General features: G+C 46.8%; 1 protein-coding gene across 2 annotated transcripts in view; it reads right to left on the bottom strand.

Moving 5' to 3' along the window:
* Positions 1–5,794: 5,794 nt before the first annotated feature.
* The window catches only part of PERM1 (PPARGC1 and ESRR induced regulator, muscle 1), a 69,438-nt gene continuing 55,756 nt past the window's right edge, over positions 5,795–19,476 (bottom strand). The window contains exons 1-4 of one of the 2 annotated variants that reach the window (XM_081016112.1): positions 17,784–17,929; positions 13,340–15,299; positions 9,270–9,383; positions 5,795–7,207 (exon numbers count right to left, since the gene is read on the bottom strand). In XM_081016112.1, the coding sequence (XP_080872238.1) occupies positions 7,125–7,207; positions 9,270–9,383; positions 13,340–15,299 (2,157 nt within the window). In that variant the 5' untranslated portion in view covers positions 17,784–17,929 and the 3' untranslated portion in view covers positions 5,795–7,124. Of the gene's footprint in view, positions 7,208–9,269; positions 9,384–13,339; positions 15,300–17,783; positions 17,930–19,476 lie in introns of those variants that run through there. The other variant, XM_081016113.1, reaches the window with a different exon arrangement.

The raw sequence follows: 19,476 nt of genomic DNA, 5'->3' as shown, positions 1-19,476 counted from the left end.
AGCGAAAGATAGCATATCCTGAAGAAGGCTAGATTTGGGCAAGTCATATGCTCTGCCACTGAGTGATCAGCCTCTCCCCAGACATGCTGTCGGAGGTGCCCTTAGCTTGAGACCTTTTGTATGTTAGATGGGTTGCTTCAGCAGAGAGCCATGGCCCTTCCCTTAAGACACAGGAAAACAGAAGCTGCCTTAAGCTGAATTGGGCTAATGATATTGCCTCAGTATTGTCTACACCAGGCTTCATTAACCTCAGCCCTCCAGATGTTTTTGGCCTACAACCCTAGCTAGCAGGACCAGTGGTCAGAGATGATGGGAATTGTAGTCTCAAAACATCTGGAGGGCCAAGGTTGAGGAAGCCTGGTCTACACTGACTGGCAGCAGCTCTCCAGGGTATCAGGCAGGGGTCTTTCCCAGCTCTACCTGGGAGATGCCACTGCAGATTGAACCTGGATCCTTCTGCATGCAAAGTAGGCTCTGCCACTGAAGCAATGGTTCTTAAGAAACACATCTCAGCTTTGCCAGTACGCTGTGTTAGCACCGCAAACACATTGAAACACCTCCCACATTTACTGAAGTGGTATTTGCAGCTTTGCCTTTGCAAGTCACAAATGAACGGACACCTCCACCCCACCCCTAAACAGATGAGGATTTAACCTCCAAAATTCAGAAAGGGAGAGACCCAGGGTTTGCTTCATTCTTCATTTTGTTTATGAATTGTTTCCCATAAAGCATCCATAAAAACATCAAAAATGAAAGCATACCCCCCCCCCAAAAAGATGTCCCCAAGGCTAATACAGAAACAAATTGTGGGGGAGGACTTCTGAACTATTAGTGTGTTTTTTTTAGTGGGATTCAATCCCAACCTGGCAAATTTAGGTTGTGCAATTAGAGATGCTTTGGAGCTGCTCTTATACATCAACCTTCTTTGTGCAATAGAACAGACTTTTTGCCATAAGGAAAGTAATGGGGGAAGGCACAGCAAAGTGGGGGAATGGTACTTGCTTTGGCACAACTTCATCTTACATCCCTGCAAACAAATCAGAACGAACACTCACTAAATAGCCAACATTGTCTAACTTCCCTACAAACAAATAAGGATGAATTCTCAGTAAACAGGTTGTCTGGAATCACCCTAGGATTTTTAATTTTTTTTAACCTCCACTTAAAAGGCTTCCTTTTTTACATGCATCATGTTAATTTCAGCTTGAATGCATATATATAGTTAATCCATAGACAGGAAGTGTCCTGGTGGCTCTTTGCATATCACCAACCTTCAGCATTACATTTCAGGGGCTCTTTGCAGAAAGAGGTTGCTGGCATGGTCTGCGAGCTGAAACTTGGAGACAATGTTGACTGAAAAAGCACCTGTCTGACTTTTTCATTTGCTTGGCAGTAACGCACGTCAGATGCTGGGCGAGGGCAGAGGCTGTGTAGGGCAGCCCAATCCCCCCTTGACAACGGTCTCTAAATGCCGGCCAATTGCACTCATCTTGGCAGGCTTAGCACAGGGGGGAAAAAAGGCTTTCGATAAACTCATCAAGGTCATTGCTGGTACAGCATGAACAAGCTCTTGTTGTCAGTGCATAAGTACTGAAAAGGAAACAAACTGAAGCTAGCAGCAAAGCTGTACCTCGGGAGATGGAGAATTTATTTTATTTTTTTAATTCAAGGGTCACATTCCTTTTTGTTACAACTTTTAGGGGGGAGGGGGCACATGGCCATGGTGAGTGGACACAGAGGCAAAAGTTGGTGGAGCAACGAAAGTGAATCTCTACACACACTGAACATGTACCCTTCTCCATCCTACATCCAGACAAACACGAGGCATGATGAGAGTTCAAGGACATATTTCAAGCCAGGGAAGAAAGACTATGGAAGGGTTCAAAGCAGAACTATTGAGGGTTGTGGCTTGGGGAAGATCCCAAGGGCCAGGTAGATAGTTCTGGATAGGAACATTTGGCCCACCCACATCTAAGGTTCCTCATCCCTGCCCTACCTCTTCAGTCCATTTTTTTTTGGGGGGGGGGAGATGCGGCTAGTGATTGTGCTGGACTGTTATGTGCCTGGAAGAACAGCGCTCCACACTAGAAGCTCTTTCCGACCATATGCACATGGGGGGTGGTTCTCAGCAGATCAAGGGGTGGAGCCTAGTGAGGTAACAGTGGAGGCTAGTGACATCTGGTGACAATGGCACTTGGTGGGTCAGGGGTGGAGCCTGTTGGGATGAAAAAGACGCAAATGCCAAGCCACAACCCTTTTAAAATGCAAATAGCAGCTCCAGGGAGAAGATTTAGGAACACAGCTGCCTTAAATAGACCCATTTAGCTCAGTATTGACTGGCAGTAGCTCTCCAGTGTTTCAGACAGAGAGCATTCCCAATCTGGCCTGGGGCTGCTGAGGCTTGAACATGGGACCTTCTTCATGCAAACCATATGCTCTACCACTGAACTATGTCCCTTCCCTTAAGGCACAGGAACAATAAAAGCTGCCTTATACTTAATTAGATCATTGGCCCATCTAGCTCTATAGTTGGCACTGATTGGCAGAAGTTTTCCAGGGTTTCAGATGGGAGACAGTCATACCTGGAGATGGATTGAAGCAGGGGTCACTGCCACTGAGCCATGGGCCCTCTTACTGTGGTAGAGGATGAAGGTGTTAAGCACTCCTCGTGGTTCTGGGACTGCTCAGGCTCCCCCCTGGCTGCAATTTTCATAACATAAAACAGCCACACTGATTGCGTCCGTAAATTAACTTCTCATCTATTTGGGGCCCAATATTTTTCACTTCTCCCCTTCCAGAGACAGAGATTAAAAACTCTGAAATGCCAGAGAATTGCCAACCCTTCTTTGGAAAGTCGAGGGAGATAAAGAAGAAAAGCTATAGCTGCTGCTCCAACAAGCCGAGCAGAAACTCCTGGGTTTTTAATCTCCCATTTTTGGCTGCGGTTTCTGATACTCCGCTCACTCGTTTTTCCCAGGGGCCCACATTTCATCTGGATCTGCTCACGAGGAGGGCGGCTGCTGCCTCGCCTCTAATGATAGCAATACTTTGCTCGCCTTCACTTCCCCATTGAGAACAAAGCAGCAATCATGCTAACTAAACGATGCCATTCAGATAAGATCTCCATGAAGACAGCCTTGGCTCTGTCTTCCTGATGCAGCGGGCTGCGTTGGACGCCCTCTGCTGCCTCCCCACCCTGGAGGGCCCAGTTGCAAAAAGAAACTGGAGTAATTCCAGGTGTCTGTAGCAATCTCACTTTAGACAGAGGCTGAGGCAGAGTTACAAGCTTCTTCTTTCTGCCATGATGCCAGTGCTACTGGTGCCTGTTGGGATTGGTAGGGCAGAAGGCAGGGACCCCAACTGTAGGGGGTACCAGAGCCAATGATAGGAGGAGCCAGAGCCAATCAGAGGCTGAGCCAACTAATTCTAGTTTTGCTCCCATCCTCCTCCTCTCTGCTGAGTTCTGCAAGGGGCAACATTGAGACTAAGGAAGAGGAAGATTGGGCATCCAGTTCCACCCACTGGATTGGATGCAAGTAGGAAGGCAGACAGATGGAGGCTGGCTGAGGGCAAACTAAGGTTGGTGGGGCAGTGCCCCAATTGCCCAAATATAGCAGCCTTCACTGCAACACACTAAGTAAAACCTTGCCTTAGCTTTCATTCTCCACTGACCTAAAAAGCCCAGGGAGGAGCACAGAAGATGTGAAGCTGCTCTTTGAAAGCCAGCACATTCATGTGGTCACAACAAGTCATACTTTGGCTTACCATGGCAGGTGAACCAAGTCAGTCAATACATAGTTCACTCAACCATGTGTTTATCCAGTGAATGCAAAGTTGCCTCTCCGGATTTACTCAGGCTTACCCACGTATGGATTTTAGGCAGGAATGTGCATGAACTGATTTTCTGATGGCCACTTGTACATAGAGCCTAAATGCATATATAACATCTGGTGGCAGAGTTTCATGCTCCGGCACCGGGGGGTGGAGAGCAGGCGGGGGCTGTGGCTGGCGCGCGTCCTGTGGGGCGTCCAGCACAGGGGAGGTGCAGCCACGATGGCACCCCACCGGGATCGTGCTACCAGGGGCGGTGTGTTCCCCCTGCCCCTGTCTTCCTCCGACAGTGGTAACATCCACAGGAGTCGCTAGTAAGCTGCAGAGTCCTAAACGGTCACTGACCAGCTCTCAAATTGTTGAAATATACATCTAAAATTACAAAGTTACCCAAGTGAGAGATGAGAGATGGCAGCCAAAGCATGGCATGATTTGAAAAAAATGTCCTTTACCAGGAAACATTTACATGCACGTTCATTTGGCACTTTTTTTGTATGCTGTAAACTTTATTTTGTGTACACATATTTCTATTTTTCTATTTGGATTTTTGTTAACGTTTCACTTGCTGAATTTTTGGTTGATGCATAGAAGTTAAAGGGGCAATGACAAACCTCAGGCCTGACAGTTGAATGTGCACCACCCCCACCCCTGATCTCTCTACTTGACCCTCAGTATTTTCCCAAGGCCTCACACTGTCTCCAGCCACATCACTGATTAGTCTTTGTTCCACACCCTCCTTGAATGTTTTTTGCCTGTCTGGAATGTGTCCCTGAACTCTGATCATGCCTCTTGCTTGCCTGGATGGAAGACAGAGAGGGGCTTGTGAGAGCGTGTGTGGAGTCCAGTTTACTACACAAAGGTGAAGTTTACATGTGTTGTTTCTGGCCCCACCAACCTCTGGCATGTGGCCCATGGAAAGTTGATCAAAAGGAAATGTGGCCCTTGGGCTGAATAGGGCTCCTTGTCCTCCTTGCATTGAAGGAATAGAAGCAGAGCCCAAAGCTACCATATTTTTCGCCCTATAGGACCCACTTTTTCCCCTCCAAAAATGAAGGGGAAATGTGTGTGCGTCCTATGGGGCGAATGCAGGCTTTCGCTGAAGCCTGGAGAGCGAGAGGGGTCGGTGCGCACCGACCCCTCTCGCTCTCCAGGCTTCAGGAAGCTATCCGCAAGCCTTGGGAACCCGCGGGAGTTTCTGCCGGGCTCCCAAGGCTTGCGGACAGCAGCCTGCAGCCCGAAACCCAGGGAGCGCAGCGGAGCACGCCCCGGGCTTTGGGCAGCTCTCTGGAAGCCTTGGGAGCCCGGCGGGAGTTTGCGGATAGCAGCCAGTTCTGGGGGCTGGGGTCGGGGAAAGCTCGGGCTTCCCCCGCCCCAGCCCCGCACCTGGGGGGGGGAATAAAAAAAAATTCTTTATTCCCCCCCCAAAACTAGGTGCGCCCTATCGGCCAGTGCGCCCTATAGGGCGAAAAATACGGCAACTCTAGGCAGAGGAGCAGAAAGAAAGCTGTGAAGGAACATCAGCTGAAGACAGAGGTGCCATTTCAGAGTAGCGGCTAAGCATCTGCGAAGGAGCCAATCCCTAATCCAAATCCTGGTAACAATAGGATGGCTTTAGGCAACTCAAACCACCCTCCCAGCCTCAGGCCCACCTCATCTCCAATATGGGGACAATAACGGAGAACTACCTTTTAAGATTGCTGTAAGCATTGAAGCAAGGTAATGAATGAGAAGTGCTTTCTACATTCAAAAGTACAATATGCATAAATGTTAAGCATCACGATGAAATCAATAATGCATTTTTTTAAAGCATAATGGTGATGATTTACTAAGTTTTGGGCATGTGTTGGAATCTTGAAGACGATTAGAGCTTATTCAATCTTTCTTCCAAGCCCTAGAAGGCTGGGGTTAATACTACTACTACTACTACTACTACTACTACTAATAATAATAATAATCACCTCAAGACAGGCAAGTAGTGGTATCTTTTATTGGCTCAACTTCTGTTGGCATAGGAATTTGCAAATGTTAAAGTTACACAGAACATTTCACCAGGCAGTATTGTTCCACTGGTAACTTTTCACCTACCCAGCAAGCAAGGCCATCTACTAAGGCAAACATTTTTAGTAACTCCAACAGTAAGAGATTTGTGGCCTTCCACATCAATCACTGAACTCTTCAAAACAGTTTAAGAAAATCACACGCTGCTGTAATGTTCCAAGGATACAGCAGTTCTGCTCAATCTATTGTCTTTTGTAATAACCAAGGCTATAGATTCTGCCAAAAAATCCCCCTGCCCATCACCTACTGCGAAAAGGACAGGAGGCTTAACACTGAAAGGTTGGACAGTGTGAATGTGCTGGTATTTCAAAACATAAAAATGTCAACTTTCTCTCTCCTACTTTGTATGGAAAATGTCTGGATGCCTCCTAGATAAAAGGATGTTGTGTTTAGGACATTCTTCTCATTACTTCAACCTAACCTTTTCCCTTCCTTTTCTGTCAGCAGATACGGTGAGCCATCTTTTCCTTCACTCTTCTTTTCCCACATTCACTTAAGAATATGTGGAAGCCACCAGTGTGAGCCTCTACCCTTCATCCTAACCTTCATATTCTCTTGATTAAAGGCATCAGTTCATTCAGAAAGACTTTCTAGAAGCGGTGCTGTCAGGGCAGAAATTGGGAGACCTAATTTTCAGTAGAACGTGCTCCAAATGCACCCCTCTGAAGCAATATACATTCATCACAGCTAAAATGATAGAGGTTCTGATGGACCATTCAAGCTAAAATTCCGCAACTGCACCATTATCTCCTACGCCTCTGCCTCCTGGATTTGTTTTGGTAAACCATCCCTGAAACTTGCCTCCTTTCAATATTCTTCTCCAAAAAAGGATTGCACCTTCCAGTGTCTCTTGGCCATCAGGTCTACCTCATGAGCAGCTGCCCAGCTAGCTAGCTAGCTACCAGATGTAGGCTGGGTTATTTATTTATAGCCCTCCTTCTCCCATGAGTTCAAGGTGAGTTACTGGCCAGGGACAGAAAGGTTTCAGTCTGGCACCTCCTTCTAGCACTAACAGTGGAACCAAACTCCAGTTTCTGTGGAAGCCTCCATCTTATCTTTCAAGACTTTTTGCTGTCTTACCAGTTGAGGGGGGTTATACTAGTGAGTCCAACAGTCCAGGATAGATCAAGATGCCCCAAAGGTTGGTTCCCTGTCTCCAAAGAAGAACCGTGATATCCTTTCCAACTCATCTCCAAAGGACCAGCAGGAATTGGATGGAATTGACCTGTGTCCTGTTATGTTCCGTGCTGAGCTTCTGTGATGACCTGCCGCCTGAAGAAGCGGATGGCTGAGAGGGTGCCAAAGTTTGCTAGCAACACTGGAAGAGGAGGGGAAAAGAAGGTGCATCCACAGTGCAGATGGATGTATCAAAGAAAGACAGGTTGTTATGCAAATCATTTCCTTGTCTTCTTAGAATGCATGCACTGAAAGCACTATTATACCACTTTAAGAGTCATAGCTTTTTCAAAGGATTCTGGGAAATGTAGTTTGTTAAAGGTGCTGAGAGTTCCCCTCACACAGCTATACATACCAGAGATCGTGGGGAAGAATCACAGCAAAAGTTAACCCTAAGGTTTGAATCCAATGCTTGTCCTACTCTGAATAGACCCATTGAAGTTAATGACCATGCCTAACTTAGGTCCACTAATTTCAATATCCTTTCTTGAGACCATTGTTTGTTTGTTTGTTTTTTGCTGTAAGGACAGAGGAACAAAAGAAGCTGCAACTTGTCTATATACCCTAGTGTTATCTACACTGACTAGCAGCTGCTCTCCAGGTTTTCTGATAGAGTTCGCTCCCAGCCTTACCTGGAGATGTCAGGCACTAAAGCTGGGGCCTTCTGCATACAAAGCAGATGTTCTAACACTGAGCTGCCAGGCAGATGCTCTACCACTGAGCTATGGCCAGTGGCACACTCTACCTGGCCTGCTGGCTCTACTGAGCCTCTGGGTAAACCAACAGTCCCGCTTGCTGCTTCTCACCTTGAAAACCTCTCTTTTAATAAAATGCCAACATCTGGGCTGTGCCTAAATGGTTGCCCTCACCTTTTACAGGAGCATAGGAAGCTGTGTTATATCAAATTATACCATTGGTCCATCTAGCTCAGTATTGTCTACACTGAGTGGCAGCATCTCTCCAGGGCTTCAGACATGGAGTCTCTTCCAGCCCTACCTGGATATGCCAAGGACTGAACCTGTGACCTTCTGCAAAGCAGGTGCTCTAACCACCAAGCTACAGCCCTTTCCCACCAGCCTCAAAGGATGTGACTTTCTCCCCAATTACCTGACCATCACCCAGCCCAAGCTCAGGCACAAGTTCAGCCACCTATCTCCCCAGCTGCAGCTACCCAGCTCTGCACGCCCTGCACTAGGTGGAGTCATTATCTTCTCCCTTCCTCGGCCATCCCATATTGCCTAATAATGCCTTAAAGTCCTGGAGCTTAATTTTGACAGAGCACAGAATGTGTGTGGGGAGACTCTTGTTTCCAGCCATAGACAAGCAACCCTACTTCCCACCCACCCCATTCCTTGGTCAGGATTCCAGAGCCAGTGGAGAAGGGAAAATGAGAAGTAGTCATCTTTAAGCATAAGGAGGAATTAATTCAAATGAACTTGTGAGTTTGAAGGATGCACCTTCCAAGGAGGTTGCCCATTGTGCCTCTGTATGATGTAACACTCTGCCTTTGTCTCCTTCCAATCAGCCTCTAGGGAGGACAGGTGACTCTGCCATTTATTTTCACTGGATAGGCCCCGAAAAAGCAATCCATCCCAATGCAATGAGACAACAGACCTAGAGGAGCATTGCCATTGTGCCTCTGTAAGAGTCACTGCTCTGTGCCCTCTGCCTTCTAATCACTGGGATCTACCCCCTTCTTTACAGGAAGTGCTGTTGGGTTGTTCAGTCACACCCAAATGATTGAATTAAGCAGAACTATCCCATCTCTGAGGAGGGTGCCCCCTGCATTTCTGTATGAGTTACTTCTCTGGGCTGTCCTGTTTTGAATCAGGAGGCTCATTCAGGCCTGTGGCTACCGGAGAAAGTCACAGGTAATTCTGTGGGTAGGTAATTCTTATCTGTACGCACTCTAAAAATGAAGTTTCCTTCAGGTGTTAAGAATGAAGTTTGCCTCCCTTTCTGATGAGAGGAACAACTGGTTTAGAATAAAACGTTGGGCCATTAAGGAAGGAGAAGGGGAGAGTAAAAAATGGTTAAAGAAAAAGAGAGAGAGAGGGAAACATCTCTCAGCATTAGTTCTGCTCTGTTCCAGAGCGGAACCAGTATGTTAACATTCCTGGCCTATCTCTGAGGCTTAAATCCACCCCCTCTCCAAATCCGCTAGGAGTTGTGCTTTTCCCACACAAAGCCCTTGGATACATTACCGATCTTCCAAGCATCCGGGGCCTGCAGATCAGAGCTCTTCACAGCCCACGAAGCAAACGCCATAAAGCCCAAGCACATGTCTCTTTGTGTAAAAACCGGCTGGAGGGGTCTTTCTGTGGCGGGGGAGAAGAAGAAGAACCAATACGGAGGTTTCTCCTGGAAATGTTTATCCAGGAATCCTAGAGCATTGCCTCCCCCTATCACACTGGTACCATGAACAATTCAACTTTAAAGCATAAAGGCTTTTGACCTTTCAAATCCCTGCATGCTTTGCCTTTGATCCTCACAAAGGATTTTTTCTTCTTTAGAAAAAACAAATCCCCAGACATTGGCATGATGGTGATAGCAGTGGTGATTATATTTGGACCAGCTTCACAGCTGTCCTGCAACCTGGGGTTTCCATTCCACCTCAGTGATTTTCAAATGGTGCCTTTGGGAATGCCTATCAGTGAGAACTGTGCAACTGGAATACAAGGACTCCAGATGTTGTTGTACTACAACTCCCATGATTCCCAGCCAGCATGGCCAAAGGCCAGGGATGATAGACACTGTAGTCCAGCAACTTCTGGAGAGCACTGTGTTGGTTGTTCTTGCTATAATGCCTTTAAATTCCCAAAATAAAAAAAATCCTTCCAGTAGCACCTTTAAGACCAACTAAGTTAGTTCTTGGTATGAGCTTTCGTGTGCAAGCACACTGAAACAGAAGTTGCCAGATCCTTCTATATAGTGAGAAGGTGGGGAGGGGTATTACTCAGAAGGGTGGTGGGAATGGGAGATTGGCAGATAGCTGGGATGAGCCTGCTGACGACTCTTAACGACTGTAATGGGTCTTACAGGAAAAGGCAAGGGGTGAGAAGGTGAGAAATGGCTTAGTCATGTATAATGGGATAAGAATCCAATGTCTTTGTTCAAACCAGGTTTCTCCATGGTTTTAAGTTTGGTAATGAGTTGCAATTCAGCAGCGTCTCTTTCCAGTCTATTTCTGAAATTCCTTTGTAGTAAAACAGCTACTTTGAGATCTTGTATAGAATGTCCTGGGAGATTAAAGTGTTCTCCTACTGGTTTCTCTGTTTTGTGATTCTTGATGTCAGATTTATGTCCATTTATTCTTTGGCGTAAGGTTTGGCCTGTTTGTCCAATATAGAGAGCTGAAGGACACTGTTGGCATTTGATGCCATACACAATGTTAGATGATGAGCAATTGAATAGTCCCGAGATGGTATGTGTGATGTTGTTGGGGCCAGTAATGGTGTTGTCCGGGTGTATGTGGCAGCAAAGTTGGCATCTGGGTTTATTGTATTTAAATTCCCAGGAGTCCATTGCTTTCCATGACCCTTTCTTCCTCTTTTACCTTCTTCCTCCTTTACCTTCCACCTGCCCTAATCTTGCAGCCTGCTCCTTTTGCTTGTGAACACACAGGGATCACACTGTACGGAATGCAATGCTGTATCTCCCTTGTCTGTAACCCCACGCAGAGATGCAATAGGGAGCTTCCTTTCTGGAGGGTGCTCCCAGCTCCCAGGCATCTTTAGTCCAGGGATAAGGGACCTGTGGCCTTCCAGATGTTGCTAGGCTACAACCCCCATCACCCCTGACCATTAGCTATGCTGGCTGGGGCAGAATTGACCTGGAGCACGATAACATCTGGTTTACTCATCCCTATAATAAATGAAAAAAGCAAAGTCATAAAGCAAGTCTGAAAAATCTGAGAAAAAGAGGGAAGTAGTGGAATAACTACAGGCTGGTGAATGTGTCATGTGATTCATAAGTCAGCAGTACTAGTAAGCCAACCCTAATGTGCTCCCCCCCGCCCCCGCTTAACCTTGGACATTGGTTTACTCAGCTTCCACTGAAAAGAATCTTGCAAGAGAGTGCATTGTGTGTCTATATAATCAATATCCACCCCATACAGACAAAGCACATTTATATGGCATTTTAAAGGTCATGGCTTCCTCCCAAAGAACTGCAGTTTACCCCTCATAGAGCTACAATTCCCATCACCCTTAACAAATGACAGTTCTCGGGATTCTTTGGGGTAAGCCCTGTGCTTTAAACGTGCTTTACATTTATGGTCAGAGTAATGCCTGGCTAGCTTTCAAGCAAATAGATCAGAGATCTGAGTTCTAATCTTACCCATCCACTCCTTGCACTCTTTCTGTCTGTCTCCTGCAGAAGACCAAATGTCGCAATAATGCTCAATCTGCTTTGAGGCTCAGGACAAAGAACGACTTTCGAACATTCCAAGGTCAGTCTTTGTTTTACTTCTGAGAGGAGCTACTTTCAATCAGTTATGGGTGCTTGCAGATGACCCTTGAGCATTTTTGGAGCACTGTTTTCCTTTGGGGATACAGGACCTCTCGACAGCCCAAGGTTGCAAGTCCAGTTTCAATGCACTCTTAGGTTGGGAGTGACTCAGCAGGGCTTATTTCTGAGTAAACACGCCTGAGACAGGGCTGCAAAGGTTTTAACCTCCAGGGTGTGTTGTAAAAAACGTTAACAACAATGTCTTACAGCACTTTAATGAATTTATGATGGCATAAGCTTCCGTGGGCTAGAGTTCACTCCATCAGCCGCAGCCGACTCTCTAGTCCTCAAATGTTTGTGCCAGTGTAAATTTGTTGGTCTTTAAGGTGCTGCAATATTCTTTTACTGTTTTCTCTGCAAGTGGTAAAACTCTCTGTGGGTTGATCTATTCTAGGTCATCAATTAAGGCTGGCTGGCTGATTAGTCACCACCAAGGCAAGAGGGCTTTATTCAAATAATGAGGTCACCATTTGGTTGAGTATATGAAATATCGATAGGTTGATGTATATATGCGTGTGTGCATCTGTCTATCATCTATATCTATCTATATCTATCTATCTATCTATCTATCATCTATCTATCTATCTATCTATCTATCTATCTATATCTATCATCTATCTATCTATCTATCTTCCCGTTTGTAAGGAATTTACATCTCCGCAGGAAAGTTATTTCATGCGTATCCACTATAACAGCCACAATTTAGCTGCTCTTGAACCCACAGCACAAAAGGGTTTTCCATACTTGTTTCCAAATGTTCTCATACTTTGGGCATGGCATGGTGCCTCTGGGTGTGTGTGCTGATGCCTTTTCACTTTAAAAAGAATGAAACCAACTTATGTTTCAATAGAAAACATAAGGACAGAGGGCCTCTGAGGACATGCAAAGTGCACCTTCCCTTGAAGCATGTGCTCCATAACAAAATGTTTAGGGTCATGCTGCTGCTGGGAACACATCTGTTTATTAAAAATGAAGGTGCCAAGTGCCCAAATGACATCACCATGGAACTCTGCAACCAGTCCTTAGGTTAGGTCAGGGGTGGGGAATGTTTTTTTCAGACTGAGGGTCATGCTTCTCTCTGGGCTACCTTCGGGGGGCAGGGGGGGTAACCCACCAGTGGTGGGCGGGGGAAGTTTCTATGCACACTTACACACCACCATCCCTCTATCCATCCAGAAAGGAAAGAAGCATGATCAGAATACAAGGGTGCACTCCAGCCAGGCATGAACACACAAAGAAGGGTGCAAAGGAGAGTCAGTAAGGGTGTGGCCTAGGGAGATGGAGTGGGGCTGGGGAGGAGGGTGCTCTGGGGACAGTTCAAAGGTAGGGATGCCATACGTCTGGATTTCCCTGGACATTACCGGGATTTCAAAGGCGGAATTGACATCTGGGGGGAATTTCCAAAAGGATCTTAGGCAAGTCAATCAAAAAATCACTTTTTTGGGGGGGAGTTTTTGTAAAAAAACAACACCACAGCTCAACAACTTTAGGGCTTGTCTAAATAAAGCTCAACAACTTTGGGGGTTTCCTAATAAAATCTCAACAATTTTGAGGTCTTCCTAATAATATGAAATATGGCAACCCTATCTAAGGGCCAGACAAGAGTCCAGGAGGGCCACATATGGCCCCTGGGCCTGAGGTTCCCCGCATCTGCCTTAGATGTACAAAGTGTTGAGCCCTGGCACATTTGTTTAGAAATTAAGCACTGGCAAAACAGTTAAATGGTCAGCGTATCCACTCACATATCAGGACAAAGAAATGGTACCTGGTTGCATCACAGCCATCCCTAGGTCTTCTGGTCTTGGTAGGTTTTCACCCAGGAGCCTTGGAGACACGAGCACCAGCCTTCCTTGAGATCCTTTCCGAAGCAGAGTGCCTTGGCTTGTGGGCCGTGATCTGAGAAGACGTGCAGGTCTGCACAGAAAGGATTTTAAAGCTCTTGCAGCCTTCCTCATCTCTGAGGCTGGGATGCTGAAGAAAAAAACCCTCCAGTTCCTCTTCTTCTTTGCTCTGTTGGCAAAGAAGTGTTCGTACACCTCTGGGGTAGACATTTGCATAGCACCGTCACCTATGTCCAAATCCAGGTCCCCCGAGCCACAAGATGGCGCCGACTGATGTCCGGAGCTGAAGACTGTCTCCAGAGCTCCATCTTTGTTTCTCACCTTGGCCTCCCCCATTTCGCTGAAGAAATGTTCGTACATTTCAGGCCCATCCATTTCAGGCAGCTCTTGGTCAATCCCTGAGATCGGTTGCCCCTTCCCAATCCCCAATCCCTTCTCCTGGGTATCATCACAGAAAAAACAGTCGTACATTTCTGGCCATGTCATGGCAGATAAGCCACTTTCTGGAGAGCCTTCTAATGTCAGACCATAGGGAGCGGACTCCCCTAAGCAGTCTGATGTCTGTTCTCCTTGAAGTTCCTCTTCAAATGGTAAAGCCTCTTCAAATGGTAAAGCCATGCCAAGATAGTGGCATGTTTCTCCACTGTCGTTCTTCTCAACCCTTCCTGTCGAAGCAGCTGTTTCAGTGTCTTTGTGCAATAGCCCATCACATATGGAATTGGTTGCTTGGGTTGGGCTTGGACCTCTCTTTTCTTCCGGTGCCCTTGGAAATTGTTGTACCCCGCTGTCACATGGAGAGCCCCTGACTTGGTTCGCTGGGCCTCCCTCCTTTAAGGCCTCCCTATGGCTTGCTCCACTCTCAATGTTGACATTTGCAGAAATGTCTTCTTCTTTGCTCGTTCTTCCCGGAATGCTTCCGCCACGACTCGCCGATAGCATGTCGGATGGTGCGGAGACCCTTAGGATTGGAACCAAACACCCTTGAGATGGAGATGGATTTTCCTGGAGCGGCGCTGCTGCCTGTGCCTTCAAGGTGACCTGAAGGGGCTTGCCACCCTTCTCTGGGCGCTCTGCTCCCCCGAGCTCTGCAGAAACTGGAGAAGAAAAGGGCGCAGAGCTTGGATATGGAGCAAGTGGGGGTTCTGGTTCCCAACAAGCTGCTGTGCTCTTCATCGATGCTGGGAGCTGCATGCCCACACAGGCAGCCAGGGAGGGATTGTCCTTGGAGTGTTGTGATTCCAAGCAGACAGTACTGCTCCCATTGTTGTCTGCCCCCTCTGTGGTCTTCAGGTTTGTAGGCTCAGCACAGGGAGGTCTTTCCATTCTCTCCTGCCCTGGGCTTTTCTCTGTCAAGGCCCTCGCTTGGGTGGCAGTAGCTAGCACCACTGGTAGAGAGCAGTCTGGATTTATGGGCTGGTCTCCTCTCTCTGTTTCCTTGGTGGTAAATGCAGCTTCTGTGACAGTAACTTGCAGCCCACTCCGACTTCCTGATGGCTTCAAAGTGACACAGGGCAGCTGACCTTCCTGGGTCCTCCTGGAAGACTGGGGGCAAGCTGTGCCAAGTTGTTTGCTGTTGCACAGAAACCTGATGACAGAGCCCAGATCTGTTTCGTCGTCGCTGCCAGACAAAACCTCGTCTACAAGCAGGTGCCCATCTGGGGTCCCACGTGGGAGGCAGCTGGCTGACTGGCTGGCTGGGAGAACAGGGCCCACTTTCACTTGGACGGACCCACTCTCTGCGGCCTCCCCTTCCTCAAGGTCGCTGAGGAGCTGCTCGTCAGCTGTGGCCAAGGCTGGCTGGCTCAAACTGCATTCTTCAGACGCCAAATAGAACTCAGCCCAATCCCGGTCGTTCAACAGGATGCTGTACTCAAAATTTTCCATCTGGGAAAGGGACGTGTTGATGGGGTTGTTGGGAGAGGGGAGAGAAAAGAGAGAAGTTTTAAAAATACTTTTACAGCATGTTTCACTTTGCAATAAGAGATAGAGGGGGAATTAGATTCAGTTTGCATTTAAAGGCAAATCTATCAAATTCGTACTTCCCAAAACAATATATGAACCAAAACACAGCTATCCTTTGAAATTCACTTGCAATGCAGTTCTCCGGCCAGCCACTGTTTTTTAAAAATGCACATATTAGTGGGAAATGTGCATAAGAATTGATAAGGGAAAATAACTTACAAAAATGCACTACATTAGAAAAATGCTTGCAAAGATGTGCTCTTTAGTCAAAACTGCACACAAAAATGTTTTTATTAGAGTGAAAATTGCACCAAAACGCTGATGAATCTTCATGAGGATTAACTAATAATAATCATCATCTGTGAATTGCTGCAGAAAACTGGAGAATTTAATATAAGATTGGAAAATGAGAAACTGAGAGAACCAGAATCCTTCCATCCCTAGCAGCCACAGAGGACACAAATAGAGGCCTTTAAATAGGGCTGTAAAAACAACATTTTCACAGCAGTATGTCTATCATTGGCTGCTATCCACAATGGCTGTGCTCTTCCTTCACTGTCCAAGGAAGTATGTCTTTGAAAGCCAGTTTCTGGGCATCACAAGTGGGGAAGTTCTGTTGGGCTGATGTCCTCTGTGCAGGCTTCCCACTGAGGTATTTTGTTGGGCACTATGAGAACAGGATGCTGATATCTAAAAAAATATGGCAACCCTGGTATTGCTTCCAGTGACTTGCATCAGCCCTCCAGAGTCTGACATGGAGCCTCTCCCAGTCCTACTTAGAGATGCTTGGGACTGAACCTGGGACCTTCTGCATGCAAAGCACGTGCTCTGCCATTGATCTTCAGCCCTTTCCCCTAAATCCACCACTTCTGTGTGGCCTGTGCCTTATCTCTTAATCCTCATTCCCAGCTGCAAATAAACCTGTTCTCCCAGGGGTTTGCCTTCAAATGTAAGCTCCTCGCAAACTGGGAATGCACCCTCCCCTGGTGAGCAGGGATTGCTTTTATCTCTCAAGTGACAATGACAGCATAGAATTAATAACAATAACAATAATGATGATGATGATAATGATGATGCAAAGAGAGGGTGACATGTTATAAACATGCTGCTTATATAGAAACCAATTGCTGCCTTTCTGTCCTAATGTTCTGTAACATAGTAGTGTGACCAAGAAACACTACCAAGTACAGTGGTGCCTCGCAAGACGAAATTAATTCGTTCCGCGAGTTTTGTCTTGCGGTTTTTTTTCGTCTTGCGAAGCACGGTGTCGGGAAAGTTTTGGAAAAGCTTCAAAAATCACCAAAGTCTTTAAAAACCTCAAAAAAGGCTACCACACCGCGTTCTATGAGTTGCTCCTCGAAGTCAAGTCGCAACTGTATTAACGGTGTTAAGAAAAAGGAAACAAACTTGCAAGACGTTTCCGTCTTGCGAAGCAAGCCCATAGGGAAAATCGTCTTGCGAAGCAGCTCAAAAAACAAAAAACCTTTTCGTCTAGCGAGTTTTTTGTCTTGCGAGGCATTCGTCTTGCGAGGTACCACTGTATTGGCTATGCAAAATGGAGGGGCTATGCACACTCAGCTCCCAATGACTAGGAATCGGGAAACCCTAGTCTAGATATGCCGCAAGTTAACTTCCTCCAGAAATAAACCCAAGTTCACCCCATTGATTTTCTTCTATGTAAGTGAATGGCTGCAATTCCTAACTATGCAGGAAGCCAAGTGATGTTTTGGGGGCACAGGTAAGGTGGACTGAAACCTGTTCCTTGCCCGAATGCAGTGCGCATGTGACTTGACTTGAGCTTTCTGGTTCTGTGCTCAAAGCCTGAGAGACGCATTGAATATACAAACTTAATAACGTAAGAGCCCTGCTGGGTCAGACCAACGGCCCATCAAGCCCAATAGCCTACTTTCACAATATCCACCCAGATGCCTGTGAGAAGCCTGCAAGCAAGACCCAAATCCTAGCCCATTCTCCCCTCCTGTGTTTCCAGCAACTGGGGTCCCGTCAACAGAAAAGACTTCCCACCACAAACGTCACACACACACCACCGCCAGTCATGTGGACCGGCAACTTGCTAATAAACAGTGGTGATCAACAAGTATGACCTTGAAGGCCATCTCCTTCTGTCTTGTGAGTTCTCCGGGCCACCCGATCGGGCAGCAACACCAGCAGCTATATGAGCACATTCCCTCTTCTGTGGCCTCTCCACTCTGGTGGTATAAGGCTCCTCTGCTAATATCATCAGCTGCATTGTCTCCTCTAGAGGACAGCCTGACCTTTAGGGTTTCGAGGTCACCTATGCAATATCACAGCCTCTTGTACAAAAGGATGCAAAGCGGAAAGTGGCTGTTCTAGAGGGGAGCAGATACACAAAAACAATGCAGGGGGTGGCACTGCAGCTCCTACCTTGCAGACAGCCTACGCCAAGGATGGGGCCATGCCAGGAGCAGCACAGCAAAGTTCTCCCGGCGTGACATGGTGCTGCACCCAGTACCCTGGGCACTGAGTGCAGAGGCTGTTTGTCTTCAGAGAGGCAATTCTCTCAGGCCGAAAATAAGACCCTCCCTCCCAAACGTGTCACATGAAATTCTATAAATGCAAAGGGCTGGTCCAGAAATAGAAGGCAGGCAGCCTTTCCCGCAGATGCGCCAAAGCAGCCACTCTGACTCACCCTGTTTACCAGGGGCAGAACCTGTTTTCTGGTACTTGGCAAATCACTGCTCCTTTTTTAGCCAGGGTGTTGGGGAGATTTGGGGCAGGTACGAGAGAACCTTTGGCCCTCCAGATGTTGCTGAGTTACAGCTCCCAGCAGCCCAAATCTCCATGGATTATGGCTAGGGGTGTTGGGAACTGTGGTTCAACAACTTCTGGATTTCCACAGTCCCCCATCTCTGGTTTGTCCAGGAAATATTGGATGTGTTTGAGAGGAGCTATTCAAATGCAAGTAGGTCCACTCTGGTATCAAACCAAGGATGGGGGACTTTGATACCAGCACCTCCAGGGGTTGTGGAAGGAGTATTACACAGTTCTCCCCTTCCCTAGTTGGTCTTCGCAGGGAGGTTCAGCTGGCACCTTCATAATGCACCTTTAGGCACCAGTCAAAAATGCTCTTTTTCAACCAGGCCTTTGGCCTGTATCGGGAAGTTTTTAATGTTTGCTGTGTTTTTATTATGTTGGAAGCCAGCCAGAGTGGCAGTGGCAACACAGTCAGATGGGCGGGGGATAGATAGATAGATAGATAGATAGATGATAGATAAGGCTCATTAACATCCTATACCCTTTAAAATGTGTTTGAGGGATGGCAAGGGGCAAGGGGGGGGTAATGGTTTCATTTTGTTATTGTTTTTATTATGTATTTTGTGTTTTTATCGTGTATTTTTATGCTATGAAGCACCCTGAGTCCTATGTATGAAGGGTGGTATGCAAATTAGTTAGTTAGTTAGTTAGTTAGTTACTCTGTGAGGTATCATGGCTGAGTGGGAATGGGAGCTCTGATCTCCCTGATCCTAGAGTGGCAATCTAACTACGCTAAATGACTAAAATGCCTGTTCAGAAATTAACCCTTTCCCCTTTCACAGCACCTCCAGGCGGGTGTTTTATTGCGGGTGTGTTCTTGACACCACAAAAGTGCATCCATGGTGGATTTATCCTGCTTTAGTTTGTTCTGCAGTGCAACACATTAGTGCTGTCCAAAGGGGCCATGGCACAACAAAAGCAGGACAAAAATAAAACAGAACAGCTGTGGTATTAAAAAGTTATGGGATTTCTGAAGGAAGTTACAGAAAATGCACTGACTGGAAAGGAAGCAGCGTGACGGGCCCAAGACTTTTGCATGTGCGCACAGCATTGAAAGCAGGATTGCATGTGACTATTCTGACAGCATCAAGAGCATAAATAATCCTGAATGCACAATATAAAGGACGTCTGGCAGGGGTCCTAAGAAGAGCTTGCTGAGTAAAGGATGAAGTGGGTTTTCTTATCCCCTTATTTTAAACAGGATGTAAACATGCCCCAGTGACTCTCGCCCACTAACTGCCTTCCTCCCCCCTCCCCCAACCATAGTTCTGGTAAAGTTCCTTTTTGTTAAGAGATTAACTGG

Source organism: Podarcis pityusensis, assembly GCF_964106645.2.
Source record: "Podarcis pityusensis genome assembly, chromosome: 8".
NCBI classification, from domain to species: domain Eukaryota; kingdom Metazoa; phylum Chordata; class Lepidosauria; order Squamata; family Lacertidae; genus Podarcis; species Podarcis pityusensis.
The sequence above is the reverse complement of the archived record's forward strand: the minus strand, read 5'-3'. Positions and strand labels throughout refer to the sequence as shown.